We start from the raw sequence: 20,992 nt of genomic DNA, 5'->3' as shown, positions 1-20,992 counted from the left end.
GGGCCTGATCTCGTTGGTGATTGGTTCCTCTCTGGCCAATCACGCGCAGGGAGTTATTTTGCTAATAGTCATGCTCCACCTCCCCGTGGGCTATGGAGCCACGTTTACAAATAGGAATAGGGTACGTGAGAGGGACAGGACATCTAGCCAATGAGCCCTTGGGGCGTTGATGGGCGGGGTGAGGCCTCTGCCAGGTTTAGGGCGGAAGGAGTCGTCCTGGATAAGAAGGGGCACGAAAGATGGCGGCGGAAACGCTGCTGTCCAGTCTGTTGGGGCTGCTGCTCGTGGGGCTCCTGTTACCCGCAAGTCTGACGGGCGGTGTGGGGAGCCTGAACCTGGAGGAGCTGAGCGAGATGCGTTATGGGATCGAGATCCTGCCGTTGCCTGTCATGGGAGGGCAGGTGAGGAGGGTAGAGGGCCGAGGGTCTGGGACGGAAGGGGAAGGGGGAAAGGGTAGAGGATGAAAGACAGCAGTGGAGTCTGCGGCGGGAGCCCCAGGAGAATCGGGAAGAGTAGGTAGGGGTTTTACGACGACTCCTGAGAATCGCAGACTGAGACCCATTCCCTTGGGGCCAGGGACTGGAGGGGTGGGGCTTCCCGCTGTCAGCTTCAGGTCCCAGTTCCTGATCGAAACACTCAGACTCCGCCCCCGTGGAGAAGTGGGAGTGCCCTGTCCCTTCATCCGCCAAAACAGCTGGCGGGCCTGTGGCTCATTCTGTCTTGACTGGGCTCTTCCCCAGGATCTGAAGAGGGATCTCGTTGTTCTCCCTGATCCCAGCCTCTCTTTGCCTCCCTGCCCCCTGACCCTCCTTTGTTTCCCAGAGCCAAGCTTCGGACGTGGTGATTGTCTCCTCTAAGTACAAACAGCGCTATGAGTGTCGCCTGCCAGCTGGAGCTATTCACTTCCAGCGTGAAAGGGAGGAGGAGGCACCTGCTTACCAAGGGCCTGGGATCCCTGAGTTGTTGAGCCCAATGAAAGACGCTCCCTGCTTGCTGAAGGTGAAAGACACTGGGATGGATGGAATGAGGGCTTGGGAAGTATCTATCTGTGTAAGAATCAGAGTGCCTGTGAATGAGGAGGCACTGGGAGCACCTGTAGGAGTTGAGAAGGCCATTGGAGGAGTAGACTTATTGTACAGACAGGAAAGAAGCAAAGAATCCTGCAACCACTGATGACACTTTTCTGACTGTAGAGGAGGGTTAAGATAGATCTCAGAATAAGGGTTAAACCAAGTTTGAGGTGCCTAAAGAGGGTCAGTGTGGGATAGGAGGGGCACTCCCCTAGGGAAGCCTTCCTGTAAAGTCACCCCCTGCCCCTGTCACTCTCTGTTCAGTATCCTGTTTTATTTTCACCATGGCACTTTTCGTGATCTGAAATCATCTTATTAACTGAATCATCAGTTGATTTGTTTTTGGTCTGAGTCCCAGCACTAGCATGTAAGTCCATGAGGTCAGAGAATTTATCTTGTTCACAGCTGTGTCCCCAGTGGCTAGAACAGCACAAAGAATGTTGTAGAAGTTCAATTAATATTTGAATATTCTGTGTTTCCCTGGTCTGAGTGCTTCAAGGATACCATGATTTCTTATCTTTATGGAGGGCAAAGAAGGATTTTTTTAAAAACCTTAGAAAAGGGAGGAATAGAAAGACCACAGGTAGAAAATAGTTAGACTTTAAAGGCATCTCTCCGAGTCACAGAAGGAAAACAGCCCTTCCTCCTCACTAGATTCTAGAGAATTGAACGTGGAAGTAGAGGGAGATGAGAAGTAGATGAGAGGTTCGTGTCTTGGAGCCAGGAGAGATTCTGGTTCCAAGAAGAGACATCTGAACTCCATCCTCTGACTGTTCCTTTTTTTATCATCAGACCAAGGACTGGTGGACGTATGAATTCTGTTATGGACGCCATATCCAGCAGTACCACATGGAAGGTGACTCACGCCTACATTTTCCCTAAGCCCTCAGCAGCATGTCATGGAAGGTGACCTGCCTCCCCCATCTCCTTCCCTCCTAGTCCTCTTTGAAGGGAGTAACCCTGCTTCACTGTGGTTTCTCTTGCAGATTCAGAGATCAAAGGTGAAGTCCTCTATCTCGGCTACTACCAATCCGCCTTCGACTGGGATGATGAAACAGCCAAGGTGGCCGGAGTGGGGGATTGGGAGAGAAAGGGGTGCTGGCTGCAGGCCAAGATCCCTGACAGGAAGGGGAGGGTCAGGAGTAGCTGACGTGTTTTGTGGGGCTTGATGGCCATTGGGATGAAGTGCCATTCTGCCGCCTTGCTGTCTTTCTCACGCCCTGTCCCTCCTGCCTGATGTCCTCCCCAGGCCTCCAAGCAGCATCGCCTGAAACGCTACCACAGCCAAACCTATGGCAACGGGTCCAGGTGCGACCTCAATGGGAGGCCCCGGGAGGCCGAGGTTCGGGTGAGTCTTGAGAGAGGGACGTTGATGCTCCCTCAGTGACAATTCAGATTCTACGGGAAGGAGGAGGTTGCCTCTTATAGTTAAGAGCATCTCTCTCAGACCCTAAGCCCTAAATTTAAGACTCATATTTCCAGCTGCCAGGTGGACGTCACTGCCTGGATATTCAGAGGCACTTCAAGTCAGCATTTCTCAAATCCTCCCCTCGGAACCCCCAACCATACTTACTCTTTTCTCCCTGTTTCTCCTTTCTGTCACCTAAGCTAGAAACCTGCGTGTCATTACCGATTCTTCACCTTGTCCTCCTTTCTTCATTTAATGATTCTTCAGCGAGGTGGTGCTGGTGTACGTAGTGGGCTCCGCTCCGGGGATATAGTGGTGGGCAGACATGCAGCCTCTGCCCTCATGGAATGCACAGTCTAGAGAGGAAGAGTCACAGAGATGAGTCTGGGATTACAAAATGAGGGCTGATATGAAGGAAAGGAATCTGGTTCTCTCAGAGTAAATAACAGCCTGTACATTCTACTTTTAGATTTCTTTCACAATTTCCCTCTTCTTTCCCTTGCTTGGTACCTTCATCTCTCACCTGCATCACTGCCAGCAGCATCTTAACCATATTCCTGATCTAGTGGTCCTTAACTGAGTTCAAGCAGGCAGATGCATGGTGGAAAAAGTTCCTCAGGTGATTCTAATGTGTATTCACAAACATACACACCTGCAGAGAACCACATGACACAAGAGTTATCCTCCTGTAATGCAGATTTGCACATGCAATTGTGTGCTGATAAATGTTGAACACCCAGATCGCCAGGGTAGGGTGAGGGAGTGGAGGGGGGAGCCCTGGTTTGTACTGTATGCTGGTGTCGTTGCTATAAATATCCCACCATGGCTGAATTCATGCCATCACCATGATTTCAACTGTCTTGCAACATTCCTGAAAATTTCCCAGGTGCCTCTTGTGAACTGGTGTGAGCTGGCTCTGATACCCTACTCTAAGCGCTTGTCACTTCTCTGCCCAGTCCTGAAAAACTTTTGATGATTCTGTCTTGCACAAAGGATAAGATTCAGATGCTTCAGCCCAGACTAGGGTGGTAGCAGTGGAGGTGGTGGGAAGCAGTTGGATTCAGGATATATTCTGAAGGTAGAGCCAATGCAATTTGTTGATGGATTGGAGGTGGGGTGGAGTCACATATGGCTCCAAGGTTTTTAGCTTGAGCAACTGGAAGAAGGGAATTGTCATTGACTGAAGTAGGAAGGAATGGGTTTGGAGGAGGATAGTAGGTTGGTGTTGGGCATATGAAGGCCAGGATGCCTATTAGACATCCCAGTGGTGACGTCCAGTGGTAGCTGGCTCTGTGATTCTAGAGTTCAGGGATGGAGATATAAACACTCGTTGTGTTTCTGCCCCACTGGACTTTCTGTCCTTTGAACCAGTGGTTCTCATTGTTCCCTCTGCCTAGAGCTTACTTCCCATAGATCTTTGAATGGCTGGCTCCATCCTCTCATTCGGATTATATATCCCTGTGACACCTCCACAGGGAGACCTAACATAAGCACGCACGCGCGCGCACACACACACACACGCATGCACCCTTCTGCCCCATCCTGCTAAACACCTACAGTGTTTTATATTCTTCAAAGCATGTATCATTTCCTGAAACTATCTTATTTGTTAAGTTTCTCTCTCTCTGTCTCGCCCACTATAATAAGCTCCAGGAAGGCAGGGACAATGTCTGTTTTATTTTCTGCTGTATCCTCAGTGCCTGGAACAGGCACCCAAGTAGGTGCCCAGAAATTATTCATTGAATGAATGGAATGAATGATAAGCCAGTTCAGATGTCACTGATTTTATGTGAACTTTCTCGGCTATCCCAGAAAGTTGGTTGTGTTCTTTCAGCATTTCATATACTTACATCCACGTCCACATGTATCCATGTCTTAGTCCGTTTGGGCTGTATAACAAAATACCACAGACCTGGTAGCTGATAAATAACAGAAATTTTTTTTATACAGTTCTGGAAGCTGGAAGTTGGGGATCAGGGGGCCAGTGTGGTGGCGTTAGGGCCCTTTTCCAGGTCACAGACTTCTTGTATCCTCATGTGGTGGAAGGGGCGAGGGAGGTCTGTGGGGTCTCTTTTATAAGAGCATTAATCCCATTCATGAGGGCTGTATCCTCCTGACCTAATCACCTCCCAAAGGCCCCACCTCCTAATATCATCACCTTGGGTGTTAGGATTTCAACATAACGAATTTTAGGGGGACCCAAACATTGAGACCACAGCAACCTACAAGCATCCACACACATATATAAACTATTAGAGCACTTACTTCATCGTTCGAATTATTTCTTTACTTGTTTGTACCTTCAGTAGGCCAAGAACTGAGGGCAAAGACTGCATTTTCCTCATATCCTTCGATGTATGCCCTGTGCCGAGCACTATAAGAGAAACTAGGGGTAAAACGGTGACTGAGAGACCCAGTCCTGCTCTCAGGAGAGAGACATTAAATAAACAGCCACAACATGCAGGACAAATACTCTGACGGGTAAAGTACGTGTCACAGGGGAGCACACGATAAAGGAACTAACCAGGTCTAGGTAAGGGGAGGCCTGTGGAGAAAGTGACCTTTGAACTAGCCATTGAAGGAGGAAGAGTCAGTCCAGCAGCTATAGAGGAGTGGGAGAGGGAAGAGGAGGGCATTCCAGGTGGAAGATACAGTAACTGCAAAAGGCCTGGACGCAGAGGGAATGGCCAACCCCAGGAACTGGTTGCTGTTCGCAGTGACTGGAGAGAATTGTGGGAAGGGAGTGGGAGGCAAGGCCGGACAGTTGTTAGGGGACGAGTTACAGGTCATGAAGCTCTGTCGCTATGTTGAGGAGTTTGGACTATCTGAGAAACAAGGGGGAACCAATGGTGTATTTTAAGCAGAATGATGACATATTCAATTTTGATTTTGAAGGTTCACTCTGGCTGGAGGACAGCAAATGATTGGGGGAACGGTTAGGAGGCGGCTGCAGTAATCCAGGGGAGAAAACAAGGTGGCCCAGGGATGAAGAAAAGTGAATTTTTGGAGAGATTTAGGGGGCAAAATCAATAGAGTAAGATTCCCAGTTTTCTGGCTTGAGCAACTGGATAGGTGGTGGTTCCCGTTACTGAGAGAGGTATAGTGGGAAGAGGAGTAGGTTTGGTGAAGGAAATGATGATCTTGGTTTTGAATATGATGATTTTAGTGGCTGCAGGCATCCAAGTAGAGACATCTGAGGAGGCTGTTGGATCTGTGGGTCTGGAGCTCAGGAGAGAGATCTGAACTGAACCCAGAGTGCTGGGCGTCATCAACATATTGGTTATAGTTGAAGCCACAGTATGGATGAAATCCCCCCCAAAGAAACAGTATATAGGGAGAAAAGTAAAACAGAACTTTGAGGAAGCCATCTCTGGAAGCATGGGCAGAAGGGGGCTTTGCCAAAAAGAAGGGGCCAGAAAGGAGACTAGGGTGACATGGAACCCAGGAAGGATATGTCCCAAGGAGGGACTGGTCCATGGTGTTGGCTGCATCTGAACCTTCAGGGAAGAAGAGAATTAAAAACTACTTGTGGGTGATCATGGGAATTATTATTTTAATCAAAGCAAAGCATGCACATGGAAATAAAAATTCAGATGGTGGGCAGGGGAACCAGAGGAAAATCTGTAAGTCCTCTCCTGCCAGTCATCCCTGATCTGTCCTTTGGTCGGACTTAATGACAGAGGCCATTGGCAATCTTTGCTAGAGCAGTTTCAGCGAGGTGGTGAAGATGAGGTGGTGAGGAAAGTGGTGAAGAGGCAGAAATCTTGGAAGAAGTCTGGACATGAAGGGGAGAGAAAAGGCGAGCACGAGTGAGAGGGGCTGTGGGGTTGGGGGGGTGGTACCTTGTTGTTGTTGTTTTGTGTTTTAAGATGGGAGCGTGTTTAAATGCTGTTGGGTGGACCTAGGAGAAAGGAGAGGTTGAGGGACAGGAGAAAGAACGAGAAGAAATGTGGGCAGGGCTGGAGGGGGAACACAGGAAGGGCAGTTATCCTGAAGAGGGGGGCTCTCAGGTTGTAACTAGAATGGAAGCGGGTGTATTTGCTGGGGAGTCTGGAGGTTTTAGTGACAGGAAGTTGAGGGCTATCTAGCTGCTTCTCATTTTTATATCCTGTTGGACCGCCGAAGTTCGTTGTCCGCGTGAGTGAGTCAACCCCGCTCCAGGGCAGGCCTGGTGAAGTTCTGTCAGCCTGATGGCTCCGTGGTAGCAGCAGTGTCCATAGTGTTGGATAACAGTGCAGTTTCTATGTGGTTTGGGAACAATTGATTAGCCATCTGGAACTAAATGAATTTGGATCCCTATCTCAATTCTTAGTTAAGATTTCAGAGAGATTTAAGATCTTTTCCTTTAAATGTATAATTATGAAACATTTCAAACGTACAGAAAATAAGGTCACAGAGACCCATAAATTCACTGCCAAGTTAAACAGATATTAACATTTTGCCATATTTGCTTCAGATCTGTTTTTTTAAATAAAAGAAATAAAATGCTAATGATACAGTTAAAGCCCACCCTCTCATTTCTTCCCTCCCCTTCCTCTCCAGCAACAACCACAATCTCCATGCTTGCTTTGTACCTTTATTAACTGATACACATATCATAGACAATATACATTGTTTTGTGTTTTAAAAGTATACATCATTGGTATCAACTTGCTTTTTCACTAATCAGTGTTTTTGCTGTTTCTGTGGTATGACATGGGGATCTAGTTCAATGATTTTAATGGCTGCATGGTGTTCATTGTTTACTTACCCATTCCTCTATAGAGAAACAGTTGGGTTTCAACTCTAATGCTCTTTTGGTAACTGAGGTATAGTTGACACGTAACGTTATGTGAGTTTTGGGTGTACAACCTAATGATTCTGTATTTATATATATTGTGAAATGATCACCACAATAAGTCTAGTTAACATCCATCACCATACATAGTTACAAAAAGTTTTTTTTCTTGTAATGAGGATTTTTAAGATCTACTCTCTTAGCAACTTTCAATACACAATACAGTATTATTATTATTTTTTTTTTTTTGAGGAAGATTGACCCTGAGCTAACATCTGTTGCCAATCTTCCTCTTTTTCTTTTTTTCTCCCCAAAGCCCCAGTACATAGTTGTATATCCTAGTTGTAGGTCCCTTTAGTTCTTCTATGTGGGATGCTGCCTCAGCATGGCTTGCTGAGCAGTGAGTAGGTCCGCACCCAGGATCCGAACTGGTGAGCCCCGGTTGAAGTGGAACGCAGGAACCCAACTGCTCTGCCACCAGGCCGGCCCCTGCACTACAGTATTATTAACTGTAGTCGCTATGTTGTACTCTGGACTCTAATGCTCTTACACACGCTGCTGCAATAAGGTCTCATTGTGAACGTGCATAGTTTCTCCGGGGAAATACTTGGAAGTGGAATCACTGGGTTACAAGGAATGTATGTTTTATTGGTGAATTTGGTGCACTGCCCATTTTTTCACTTTTTTTTTTACATATAGGCATTCTTCACTTATTTTTATTATTTTTAAGTTATGGTATAATATACATAACATGAAAGTTACTATTTCAACAATTTTTTTTTACCTTTTTTTTTTTTTGTGAGGAAGATCAGCCCTGAGCTAACATCTGCCAGTCCTTTCCCTTTTTGCTGAGGAAGACTGGCCCTGGGCTAACATCCTCGCCCATCTTCCTCCACTTTATATGGGAGGCCACCAAAGCATGGCTTGACAAGCGGTGCGTCAGTGCACACCCGGGATCCAAACGAGCGAACCCTGGGCCGCCGCGGAGCACGGGCACTTAACCGCCTGTGCCACCGGGCCGGCCCCTATTTTAACAATTTTTAAGTGTGCAATTCAGGCATTAAGTACCTTAACGATGTTATATAACCATTACTACTATCTATTTCCAGAACGTTTTCATCATCCCAAGCAGAAATTCTGTACCCATTATGCAATAACTCCCCATTTCCCCCCTCCCTCCAAGCCTCTGTTGTGCTTCGTGTCTCTACGAATTTGACTGTTCTAGGTACCTCATATAAGTGGAATCATACAGTATTTGTCCTTTTGAGTCTAGCTTATTTCACTTAGCATAATGTTTTCAAGGTTGATCCATGTTGTAGCATATATCAGAATTTTATTCCTTTTTATGGCATATTTCTTTTATGGAATATTTAATAATATTAAATATTATTAAACAGACACTCTGTTTGAGTCCCTGTTTTCAGTTCTTTTGGGTATATACCTAGGAGTGGAATGTACCTTATGGTAATTCTATGTTTAGCTTTTTGAGGAACTGCCAAACTGTTTTCCACAGCAGCTGCACTATTTTACATTCCCCCTAGCAATGCACAAGGATTCCAATTTCTCCACACCCTCTGCAACACTTGTTATTTTGCTTTTTCATTTTTTTAAATAATAACCATCCTAATGAGTCTGAAGTGGTATCTCATGGTGGTTTTGATTTGCATTTCCCTAGTGACTAATGATGTTGAGCACCTTTTCGTGTGCTTATTGGCCACTTGTATATCTTCTTTGGAAAAATGTCTATTCAAATCCTTTGCCCAGTTTCGAATTGGGTAATTTGTTTTTTGTTGTTGAGTTGTAGGAGTTCTTTATATATTCTGGATATTAATTGCTTATCAAATGTATGATTTGCAAATATTTTCCTCCCAATCTGTGGTTTGCTTTTTTACTCTCTTAATAGTGTTTCTGATGCACAAAAGTTTTTAATTCTGATGAAGTCTTATTTATCTATATTTTCTTTTATTGCCTGTGCTTTTGGTGTCATACTTAAGAAATCATTGCCTATTCCAAGGTTGTGAAGATTTTCACCTATGTTTTCTTCTAAGAGTTTTGTAGTTTTAGCTCTTAAATTTAGGTCTTTGATACATTTTGAATTGATTTTTATATATGATGTAAGGTAACAACTCCATTCTTTTGCATGTAAATATCCAGTTTTTCTAGCACCACTTGTTGAAAATACTATTCTTTTCCCTTCCAATGGTCTTGGTACCCTTGTTGAAAATCAGCTGATAAATACGTGAGGGTTTATTTCTGAGCTCTCTTTTCTATTCCATTGGTCTATATATGTCTATCTTTATGCCAGTACCACACAGTTTTGATTACTGTAGCTTTGTAGCAAGTGTAGAAATTAGGAAGTGTGAGTCCTCCAACTTTGTTCTTTTTTTTTAAGATTGTTCTAGCTATTTGAGGTCCCTTGAGATTCCATATGAATTTTAATATGAATTTTTCTATATCTATAAAAAGATGCCATTGGGATTTTAATAGGGATTGCATTGAGTATGCAGATCACTTTGTGTAATATTGCTGTCTTAGCAATATTAAGTTTTCCTGTCCTTGAACATGAGATATCTTTCCATTTATTTGTGTCTTCTATAATTTCTTTCAGTACTGTTTTCTCGTTTTCTGTGTATAAGTCTTTCACCTCCTTGGATAAATTTATCCTAAGTATTTACTTTTTGATGCTATTGTAAATGAAATTTTTAAAAGGTTTCCTTTTTGGATTGTTCGTTGCAAGTGTATAGAAATACAATTGATATTTGCATGTTGATTTTATATCTTGCAACTTTGCTGAATTCATTTATTAGCTCTAACAATTTTTTTGTGTGGGTTCTTTTGTATTTTCCGTGTGTAATACCATGTCATCTGTGAACAGAGAAAATTTTACTTCTTCCTTTCCAATTTCCTTTATTTCTTTTTCTTGGCTAATTGCTCTGATTAGAACTTCCAGTACTATGTTAAATAGAAGTGACAAAAGCGGGCATGCTTATCTTGTTCCTAATATTAGGGGACAAGCTTTCAGTCTTTCACCATCGAGTATGATGTTAGCTGTGGGTTTTCATATATGGCGTTATCATGTTGAAGATATTCTCTTCTATTCCTAGTTCATCAACTGATTTTATCTTGAAAGAGCATTGAATTTTGTCAAATGCTTTTTCTACATCAACTGAGATGATCATGTGGCTTTTTTCTTTATTCTATTAATGTGGTATATTACATTGATTGATTTTTTGTATGTTGAGCCATCCTTATATTCCCAGAATAAGTCTCACATAAATCGTGATGTATATGCTTTTAATATGCTTCTGAATTTGGTTCGCTAGTATTTGGTTGAGAAATTTTGCATCTGTATTCACAAAGGATATTGGTCTGTACTTTTCTTTTCTTGTAATATCTTTGTCTGGCTTTGGTATCAGGGTAAAGCTTGCCTTATAGAATGAGTTAGGAAGGCATTCTTTATATATTCCAGAGTTAATTCCTTTTTTTGTGTGTGTGAGGAAGATCAGCCCTGAGCTGACATCCATGCTAATCCTCCTCTTTTTGCTGAGGAAGACCGGCTCTGAGCTAACATCTATTGCCAATCCTCCTCCTTTTACCCCCAAAGCCCCAGTAGGTAGTTGTATGTCATAGTCGCACATCCTTCTAGTTGCTGTATGTGAGACGCAGCCTCAGCATGGCTGGAGAAGTGGTGCCTAGGTGCGCACCCGGGATCAGAACCTGCACCACCAGTAGCAGAGCATGCGCACTTAACTGCTAAGCCACGGGGCTGGCCCCCGGAGTTCATTCCTTAGTCACCTACATTCTCTCTGTCAGCCCTTTTCTTTTGTTTATAGTGTCTTAAATGTACTTTTAATTAAAAGAATTTTTTAATTCCAATATGATTAAAATTTTCAATCTTTTTCTTTATAGTTTGTGCTTTTTGTTATCTTTTATTAAATCATTTCTTATTCACCTATATTTTTCAAGTTTTAGAAGTTTTCTTCTCATATTTCAGGCTTTAATTCAATAAAAATTTAGTTTAATGTATGGTGTAAGCTTGGGACCTAGAAAAGCCTATTTCCATCTGGGTAACCAGTTGTCCCCACATCATTTGTTGTGTGGTCCATACTTTCCTCCCTAATTTGTAGTGCCACCTCAGTCATTTATCAAGTTCCCTACTACATGTGCGTCTCTTCTTGGCTTCCCTTTTATTTTAATAATCTGTCTATTCCTGTGCCAATACCACATTGTTTTAATTACTATAGCTTTTTAGTAAGTCTTGGTATCTGATAGGATGCGTTTTACTTTGTTCTTCAAAACTGGGCTATTGGACAAATTCTTTGAAAAACTCTTTTGGAGATTTTAATTGGAATTACATTGAATTTTAGATTAATTTGGAAAGAATTGATATTTTATGATATTGAATTTTCATCTGCTATGAACATATTTACTTCTATTTACTTATTATCTTATATTTTAGTAAGATTGTAATGTTCTCAATGAAGTGCTTGTACATCTCACGTGAAATTAGTCCTGGATACCTTGTAGCTTTTGTTTGTATCTCGTGTGTGTATGCAAATGTTTCAAGTATAAAGGTACCTTATATTTTTTGATGCTATTGGAAATGGCATCTTTTAAAAATTACATTTTCTGATAAGTTGTTGCTGGTGTATGGTCACATTATTGATTTTATATATTGATCTTGTACTCAGCAACTTTGCTGAACTCTCTCAATTTGTAATAGTTTGCAGATTCTCATGGATCTTCTATGTGAATAATCTTATCTGCAAAAGGGACACTTTTGGTTTCTTCCTTTCTAATCCTTTACATTTCATTTTTCTTATATCTCCAGTGCAATAGAAGTGGTGATGATAGACATCCTTGACTTGTTCCTGACTTTAGAGGGAGTGCTCCTGAAGTTACACTATTAACATGATGTTTTCCTGTAGTATTTTTGCAGACACCCTTTATCAGGTGAATACAGATCCATTCTACTCCTAGTTTGATCAATATTTTCATCATGGTTAGGTGTGGAATTTTAACACATGCTTATTCTATAGTGATTGAGATGGTCATATGGTTTTTCATCTCTGTTTTTTAATATGGTGAATTAAATTAATCCATTTTCTAAGGTTTTTTACCATTGCGTGTCTGGGATAATCCATGATCATGAAGTATTCTTAATACATTGATATGTTCAGTCTGCTAATATTTTAATTGATTTACAGCTATTTTCATAAGTGTATTGGTCTATAATTTTGTTGTCTTGTTTTGTTGCTATCTTGTTTTGGTATCAAGTTATATTAGCTTGTAAAATGCCATGAGAAGCATCCCTCTTTTTCTGTTCTCTGGAACCATTTGCTAAGATAGGAGTTAATCTATTCTTTAAAGGTTTGGGAGAACTCTGTAAAACTGCCTCATACCCACAATACACCATAGTAGTGGTGTATTGTGGGGATGGTTTTTACTACTGATTTAATTTATTTAATGATTATAAGATTTTTTAGGTTTACTATGTCATGAAGCATTAAAAAATTATAATTTCATAGGCCATTATTTAGTTGTCTACATTTTTCAAATGTATTAGCATAAAATTATTGTGTTTTCTTACTTTTTCATAATGTGTTTTTGCAGATATAGCCTCTTTGTAATTCCTAATACTAACTTTGCCTTTTCTCTTTTTGCTGATCTGTCTTGCCAGAGATTTGTCTATTTCGTTAATGCAAGAGCCACCTTTTGACTTTGTTTATCCTCTCTGTTGTCTCTTTACTATTTCATTAACCTCTTCATTATCTTATCTTTATTATTTCCTTCCTTATCCTTTCTTTGTATTTATTCTGTTCTCTTTCTAACTTCTTGGATTTTTTTTCACACTTAAAAAATTCTATATTTAATTTTTTGAATAGGTATTACAGTCTCATAGCTCAAATATAAAAATGCTTAAAAAAGTATACAGAGAAAAGTCTCATTAAACACCTTTCCACTCATCAGCCTGTTCCCATACCCATAAGAAAGGTAACCATTGTTAGTTTCCTTTTATACACTCACAGATGTTTTTTAATATAGAGATTTTTTTTGTGTGTGTGAGGAAGATCAGCCCTGAGCTAACATCCATGCTAATCCTCTCCTTTTTTCTTTTTGCTGAGGAAGACCGGCTCTGAGCTAACATCTATTGCCAATACTCCTCCTTTTTTTTTTCCCCCAAAGCCCCAGTAGATGGTTGTACGTCATAGTTGCACATCCTTCTAGTTGCTGTATGTGGGACGCTGCCTCAGCATGGCCGGACAAGCAGTGCATCGGTGCGTGCCCGGGATCCGAACCCGGACCGCCAGTAGTGGGGCACGCGCACTTAACTGCTAAGCCACGGGGCTGGACCCCCAATACAGAGATTTTTTTAATGCAGATACAAGTGCATATCTTTGAGCTCTTCCCAAATCAGTATATAAAAAGCTTTCTCATTCTTTTTTATAGGTGCTGTTATTCTCTTATACACCTATACCATCATCTGCCTAAATAGTTCCCTGTTGATGAACATTTAGTTTATTTTTTTAAACAATAAAAAAGTGCTGCTCTCAGTAATCTTGTACCTGCAGAGTATATATGGATTAAATTCCTGGAAGTAGACTTGTGTAATTTTTATATGTCCTGCCAAGTTACCCTGTTTAGGTAAATTACTCTCCTTCCAGCAATGTCTGAGCATGCCACTTTCCCTATGGCTGTGCCAACCCAGTGTATTTTTAAACTTTTGGATTTTGCCCAATCATCAGATAGGCATCAGATAAAGAACGATTTCTCAATATGGTTTTAACTTGCATTTCTCTTAGGAAAAGATATGTAATCTTACTCATAGTTAAGAGCCATTTTTTTTCCTTTACTCTTTTCTTTCAACCATCCAAATTCTTTGCTCATTTTCCTAATGGGTTGTTGATCTTTTTCTTCTCAATTTATAAGAGCTCTTCGTGTATTAGATTATCCCTTTGTCTGTGATAAGAGTGGTAACTATTCTTCCAAGTTCCTGTGCAGGATGGTTCCCTCACTTTCTCCTTCCTGATCCATTCACCCTGAGGACTATGTTGATTGCATCCCTCAAGTGTTGATATGTGGTGTTTCCATTTTCATTATGATTTGTTCTTTGATTTAGAACTTACTTAGAATTATGCTTATTATATTTGTAAACAAATGTGTTTTATTTTCATTGTTTTTATATGATTGCTATTGATTTCTGATTTGATGCCATTTTGTGTCAATAATTCTTTTGGTGATCATTGAGACTTTCTTTGTGGTGAACTTTAAAAAATGGTCTGATTATGCTTGAAAGCATTTGTTTTCTCTATTCAGTTCAAGACTCTAATTATGTCGGTCAAATTTTCTACTAATTTTTTGTTCAGGTGACCAAACACTTATTGAAAGGGGTGTGTTAAAATTTTCACTGTGGGGCCGGCCCTGTGGCTCGGTGGTTGGGTGCGTGCGCTCTGCTGCTGGCGGCCTGGGTTCAGATCCCAGGCGTGCACTGGCAAACCGCTTCTCCAGCCATGCTGGGGCCGCGTCCCACATACAGCAGCTGGAAGGATGTGCAGCTGTGACATACAACTATCTACTGGGCAAAAGATAGTTGGGGGAAAAAATAAATAAATAAAATTATAAAAAAAAATTTTTCACTGTGATGGTGGATTTTGCGATTTTGTTAATTTTTCCTTTATATATTTTGAGGCTATGTTAGGTGCATATAAATCAGAATCGTGATATCTTTTTAAATTGTGTGTGTGTGTGTGTGTGTGTGTGTGTGTGTGTGTGTGTGTGAGGAAGATTAGCCCTGAGCTAACATCTGTTGCCAATCCTCCTCTTTTTGCTGAGGAAGATTGGCCCTGAGCTAGCATCTGTCCCCATTTTCCCCTATTTTATATGTGGGACACCTGCCATAGCATGGCTTGATAAGTGGTGTGTAGGTCCGTGCCTGGGATCTGAAACTGTGAACCCAGGCCGCCAAAGCAGAGCACACGAACTTAACCACTACGCCACCAGGCTGGCCTCCAGAATTGTGATAGCTGTATGATAAATTATTCCTCTTATATTCCTCTTATGCCTTAATGTTATGACCATTTTTTCCTAATCACACTTAAAAAATTATTGTGAAACATATCACAATACATGAAACTGTATAAAACATACTTGTATCGTGTAAGGAATAATTTATTATTCCTTTAGGAAATACCAGTCTAATCATCTCAGGTTATGGCAGAACACTGACGGTACCTTAAAAGCTCCTCCGTGGCCCTGTACACCACATCCTTCTTATCCCTCTCTTTCCATTTACCACTGAGGCAACTACTCTCCTGACTTTATGAGGATAATTCCTTTGCTTTTCTGTAGAGCTTTACCATCTGTGTATGCATCTCATTTAATTTAGCCTTTTTCTGAACTTTATACAAATGGCATCATATTGTATGAAAACATCTCGAGTACAGGGGCTAGCAGGGTGGCACAAGCGGTTAAGTGCACACACTCCGCTGCGGTGGCCCGGGGTTCGCTCGTTCAGATCCCTGGCGCGCAGGAACACACCGCTCAGCAAGCCATCCTGTGGCAGCATCCCATATAAAGTGGCAGAAGATGGGCATGGATGTTAGCCCAGGGCCAGTCTTCCTCAGCAAAAAGAGGACGGATTGGCAGATGTTAGCTCAGGGCCGATCTTCCTCACACACACACACACAAAAACGAAAACATCTCAAGTACATACATGGAAGTCTTCTGGGACTTGTTTCTCTTGGTCAGTGTTATGTTTGTGAGAGTCATCCGTGTTGCTGGCTGTGGCTGCAGTGGCTCACTTACTTGCCTCCATAGTTAGTATTCCTTTTCCTTTGTGTAGTTCATCATCCTCTGTCCATCCAAATTACCTTTCATGGACATTTGGATTGTTTCCAGTTTCTATTACCAAAAACTGCTACTGTGAACAACATTCTGTTATGTACCTCCTAATATAATGTGCAAGAATTTCTTTAGGGAGAATTTCACCTGGGAGTACAATTGCTGGGTCATAGAATATGAAGGTGAACCCATGTCCACTTTATTTGGCAATGCAGAATATTTTCCAAAGTTTTTGTTGCCGTTTACATTCTTACTGCGATGTATGAGTTCCCAACGTTCCATATACTGACCAGTATTTGATATTATCAGACTTTTAAATTTTTACTAGTTTATTGGGTGTGTAATGGTATCCCATGTTTAATTTTATTTGCATTTCACTGATTCCTAATGATTGATCATCTTTTAAAGTATTTATTGATTAATATGAAACTGAGTTAAATGAATATACTTAATTGATATCCTAATATTAAGCCAAACTTTCATTTGAAATGAAATGATTTATTGATTTGCTAATGTTCAACCAACTTTACATTCCTGAGATGAACCCGATTTTGTCATATGTACTATCCTTGACTATCCCTTTTATATCTTGCTGGATTTGGTTTGCTACTTTTTTAAAGGACCCTTGTATATATCTCCTGAGAGATAGTGACCTGTAATTTTTCCTTCTAGTGTAGTCCTTATCATGTCTTGGTAACAAGGTTATCCTAGCCTCGAAAAATAAGTTCAAAAATATTCTCACTTTTTCTATACTCTGAAGAGTGTATAAGATTGCAATTTTTTATTTCTTGAACGTTTGCTAGAATTTACCTGTAAAATCCTCTTAGTCTAGGTTTTCTTTGTAGGAAGATTTTAAACTACTGATTCATTATCTTTAGTAATTTTAGGAATATTCAAAGTTTTCTATTTCTAGTTGGGTCAGTTTTAGTAAGTTATATTTTTTAGGAATTTGTCTGGTTCATGTGATTTTTTCAGATCGTCAAGTTCTTCATGATATCCTTCTATTATCTTTTTAATCTCTGAAGCATCTGTAATTAGGTTCTGTTTTCATCCCTCGTGGGTTATTTTTGTCTCACTCTTTTATTGTTGGTCGATCTCACCAGACGTTGGTCGGTTTTACTAGTCTTTTCAAAGAACCAACTTTTGGCCCTGTTGAGCTTCTCTATTGTATTTGTTTTCTATTTTATTAATTTTCACTCTAGTCTTTATTTTCCTCCCTTCTACATTTTGGGGTTTATTTTGCTGTCCTTTTGCAACTTCTTGAAACGAATGCATAGCTCATTCTTTGTTAGCTTTTCCTCATTTATAATACTATATATATATAGTATTATATATATATAATATATAATAATAATATAAATAAATTTATCTCCATGTACTACTTTAAATATTTCTCACAAGTTTTTTTATGGCTATTTTAAATTTTTTAATCTAATTTTTAAATGGATACTTTCCCATGATTTAAAACCCAGAAAGTACAGAAAGGTGTACAACGAAAATTCTCTCTCCCAAACTTATCGCCCATCTGCTCAGTTCCCATCGTGCCCTCCCCTTCCCAACCCCACAGGTAACCTTGCACTTAGTTTTACATGTGTCCTTCCAACCTTTCTTTGTGCGTTTACTAGCAATTAGGACTAGACTTTTTTTTTTTTTTAGTGAAGAAGATTGGCCCGGAACTAATAACTGTTGCTAATCTTCCTCTTTTTGCTTGAAGAAGATTGTCACTAAGCTAACATCTGTGCCAGTCTTCCTCTATTTTTATATGTGGGATGCCTCCACAGCATGGTTTGATGAGCAGTGTGTAGGTCCACACCCAGGATCCAAACCCACAAACCCCGGGCTGCTGAAGCGGAGCATGCGAGCTTAACCACTATGCCGCCGGGCAGGCCCCAGGACTAGAGATTCTTATTTCCTGTTCCCTTTTTTTTACACACCATATACAGTATATTACACATATGTTCTGTACCTTGTTTTTATAGATCTAGACAATAATTCTTAGAGATGTTTTGATGGTGGTACATCTAGAGTTTTATTCTTTATTCTTATATCTGCAGAATATTCCATTGTACAAATGTTCCATCATTTTGTCATCATTATTGTACTGATTAAAATAGTTTTCCCCCCAATTTTTTGTTATTACAAAAGATTATTACATTATGCATATGTGCATGTGTAAATATATCTTAAAAGTATAACTGTTGGATGCAGGTTATGTATATTTAAAGATTGTCTTTTAAAAATTTTTATTATGGAAAATTAAAACATATGACATCAGAGATAATTGTCCTATGACCTCCTGTGTATCATCTGGCTTTAACAGATATGGCCAGTCTCATGTCATCTGTCCCCTGCCCATGTCCCTGCACTGCCCCCTCCACTCCCAAATTATTTGGAAGCAAATTACAGACATCATATCATTTCATCCATAAATATTTCTATATTTATCCCTAAAAGATTAGAGCTCTTTTTATTTTTATTTATTTATTTTTTTGTGAGGAGGACCAACCCTGAGCTAACATCCACACTAATCCTCCTCTTTTTGCTGAGGGAGACCCGCTCTAAGCTAACATCTATTGCCAATCCTCCTCCTTTTTTTTTTTTCCCCAAAGCCCCAGTAGATAGTTTTATGTCATAGTTGCACATCCTTCTAGTTGCTGTATGTGGGATGCGGCCTCAGCGTGGCTGGAGAAGCAGTGCCTCGGTGCGCGCCTGGGATCCGAACCCAGGCCGCCAGTAGCAGAGCGCGCGCACTTAACCGCTAAGCCACAGGGCCAGCCCTAGAGCTCTTTTTAAAACATAACCACAATACCATATCACACTAAAAAATTAACAGTAGTTCCTTATTATCCCCAAATATTCAATATTTTCAAGTTGCCCTGATTATCTTTTATATCTCATAATTATACAGGTTATTTTATGGTTGTACCATTTAATTTGAGTCCTTTTAAATTTGTTGAGACTTGTTGTGTGGTCCAGCATATGCTGATTTCTGTGAATGTTTCTTTGTGCTGGAAAAGAACATGTACTCTGTGGTTAGGGACAGTGTTTCTGTATGTCTTTTAGCTCATGATTGTTCATTGTGCTGTTCAAACTTTTTGTGTTCTTACTGATTTGTCTCCTGCTATAATTATGGATTTGTCTGTTATTCCTTATTATTCTTTCAATTTATTCATTATTATTCTGTGTTGTTGCTTTATGTATCTTGGGGCTATGTATTAATTTATTCAACAAATGTTTATTAAGTGCTTCTATGTGCCAGGCACTGTTCTAGTTGCTAGAGATATTTCAGTGAGCAAAACAGACAAAAATTCCTGCTCCACTTGGGAGACAGACAATAGGAAGATAAAGAATGACATACAATTTAAATTGTTATCTTTCTCATAAATTGAACTTTTTAACATTATGAATTGACCTTTATCTTAGTAATTTTTTTACTTAAAGTCTCTTGCTTTCATTGAATTGTTTACTGTGTTTTTCCATTCTTTTACTTTTATCCTTCCTATAGTCTTATGTTTTAAATGTGTTCTCCAAACAGTATATAGTTGTATTTTTAAAAATTTTAACCCTTTATTCTATATGTACAGCTTTGGATTTATGTCTAACATTTTATTTTATGCTTTCTTTTGTTCCACCTGTTCTGTTTCTTTTTCTCTCCTTTCTTGCTTTTATATTGTTTCATTTTGTCTTAATCATGCCACCTTTTCTCTCATCTGAGTAGGAAGTTATGCACTTTGTTTCTTTCTTTTATTTTTTTTTTAAATAACAGCTTTATCAAGATATAATTCACATGCCATACAATTCAGTGTGCAACTCAGTGGTTTTTAGTATATTGACAGAGTTGTACAACCATCGTCACAATCAATTTTAGAACATTGCCATCACCCTAGAAGAAATCCCTACCCTTTAGCAGTTACTCCCCATTCGACTCCCTCACCCCACTCTCTGCTCTAGACAGCCTCTAATCTTTCTGTCCCTATAGAGTTGCCTATTCTAGACATTTCCTATAAATGGAATCATGCAGTGTGTGACCTTGTCTGGCTTCCTTCACTTTCCGTGTTTGCAAGGATCATCCATGTGTAGCATGTACCAGTACTTCATTACATTTTATTGCCAAATAATATTCCACATTCCATTGATCCATTCATCAGTTGGTGAACATTTGGGTTTTTTGCACTTTGGGGCTGTTATGAACAATGCTGCTTGTAACATTTGTGAGTACGTTTTTGTGTGGACATATGTTTTCATTTCTCTTGGTATATACCAAGGAGTAGAATTGCTGGATCATATGGTAATTCTCTGGTTAGCCTTTTTTTTTTTTTTTTAACTATTTATTTATTTATTTGCTGAGGAAGATTCGCCCTGAGCTAACATCTGTTGCCAATCTTCCTCTTTTTTTTTTGCTTGAGGAAGATTTGCCCTGAGCTAACATCCATGCCAATCTTCCTCTATTTTTTTGTATGTGGGTCACCACCACAGCATGGCCACCAACAAGTGGTGTTGGTCCACGCCTGGGAACTGAACCCCGGGCCGCTGAAGTGGAGCACGCTGAACTTAACCAATAGGCCACAGGGCTGGCCCCCTATGTTTAACCTTTTGAGGAACTACCAGACTTTTCCCAAAGCAGTAGCACCATCTTACATTACCACCAGTAGTATATCAGAGTTTCAATTTCTCCATATCCTTATCAACACTTGTTTTTATCTTTTTGACTATAGCCTTCCTAGTGAGTGTGAAGTGGCATCTCGTTGTGGTGGGTTTTTTTTTTTTTTTTTGTGAGGAAGATCAGCTCTGAGCTAACATCCATGCCAATCCTCCTCTTTTTGCTGAGGAAGACTGGCCCCGGGCTAACATCTGTGCCTATCTTCCTCCACTTTATATGGGACACTGCCACAGCAT

General features: G+C 40.4%; 1 protein-coding gene across 4 annotated transcripts in view; it reads left to right on the top strand.

Annotated features, from left to right (window-relative positions):
* The first annotated feature begins 206 nt into the window (after positions 1 to 206).
* The window catches only part of OS9 (OS9 endoplasmic reticulum lectin), a 31,505-nt gene continuing 10,719 nt past the window's right edge, over positions 207 to 20,992 (top strand). For all 4 annotated transcript variants that reach the window (XM_058557786.1, XM_058557783.1, XM_058557785.1 and 1 more), the window contains exons 1-5: positions 207 to 401; positions 823 to 999; positions 1,863 to 1,926; positions 2,057 to 2,133; positions 2,320 to 2,418. In XM_058557786.1, coding sequence (XP_058413769.1) covers positions 240 to 401; positions 823 to 999; positions 1,863 to 1,926; positions 2,057 to 2,133; positions 2,320 to 2,418 — 579 coding nt within the window. In that variant the 5' untranslated portion in view covers positions 207 to 239. The remainder of the gene's footprint in view (positions 402 to 822; positions 1,000 to 1,862; positions 1,927 to 2,056; positions 2,134 to 2,319; positions 2,419 to 20,992) is intronic.

This window comes from Diceros bicornis, chromosome 17, assembly GCF_020826845.1.
Source record: "Diceros bicornis minor isolate mBicDic1 chromosome 17, mDicBic1.mat.cur, whole genome shotgun sequence".
Lineage (NCBI taxonomy): Eukaryota > Metazoa > Chordata > Mammalia > Perissodactyla > Rhinocerotidae > Diceros > Diceros bicornis.
This window is presented reverse-complemented; position numbering and strand designations above follow the sequence as displayed.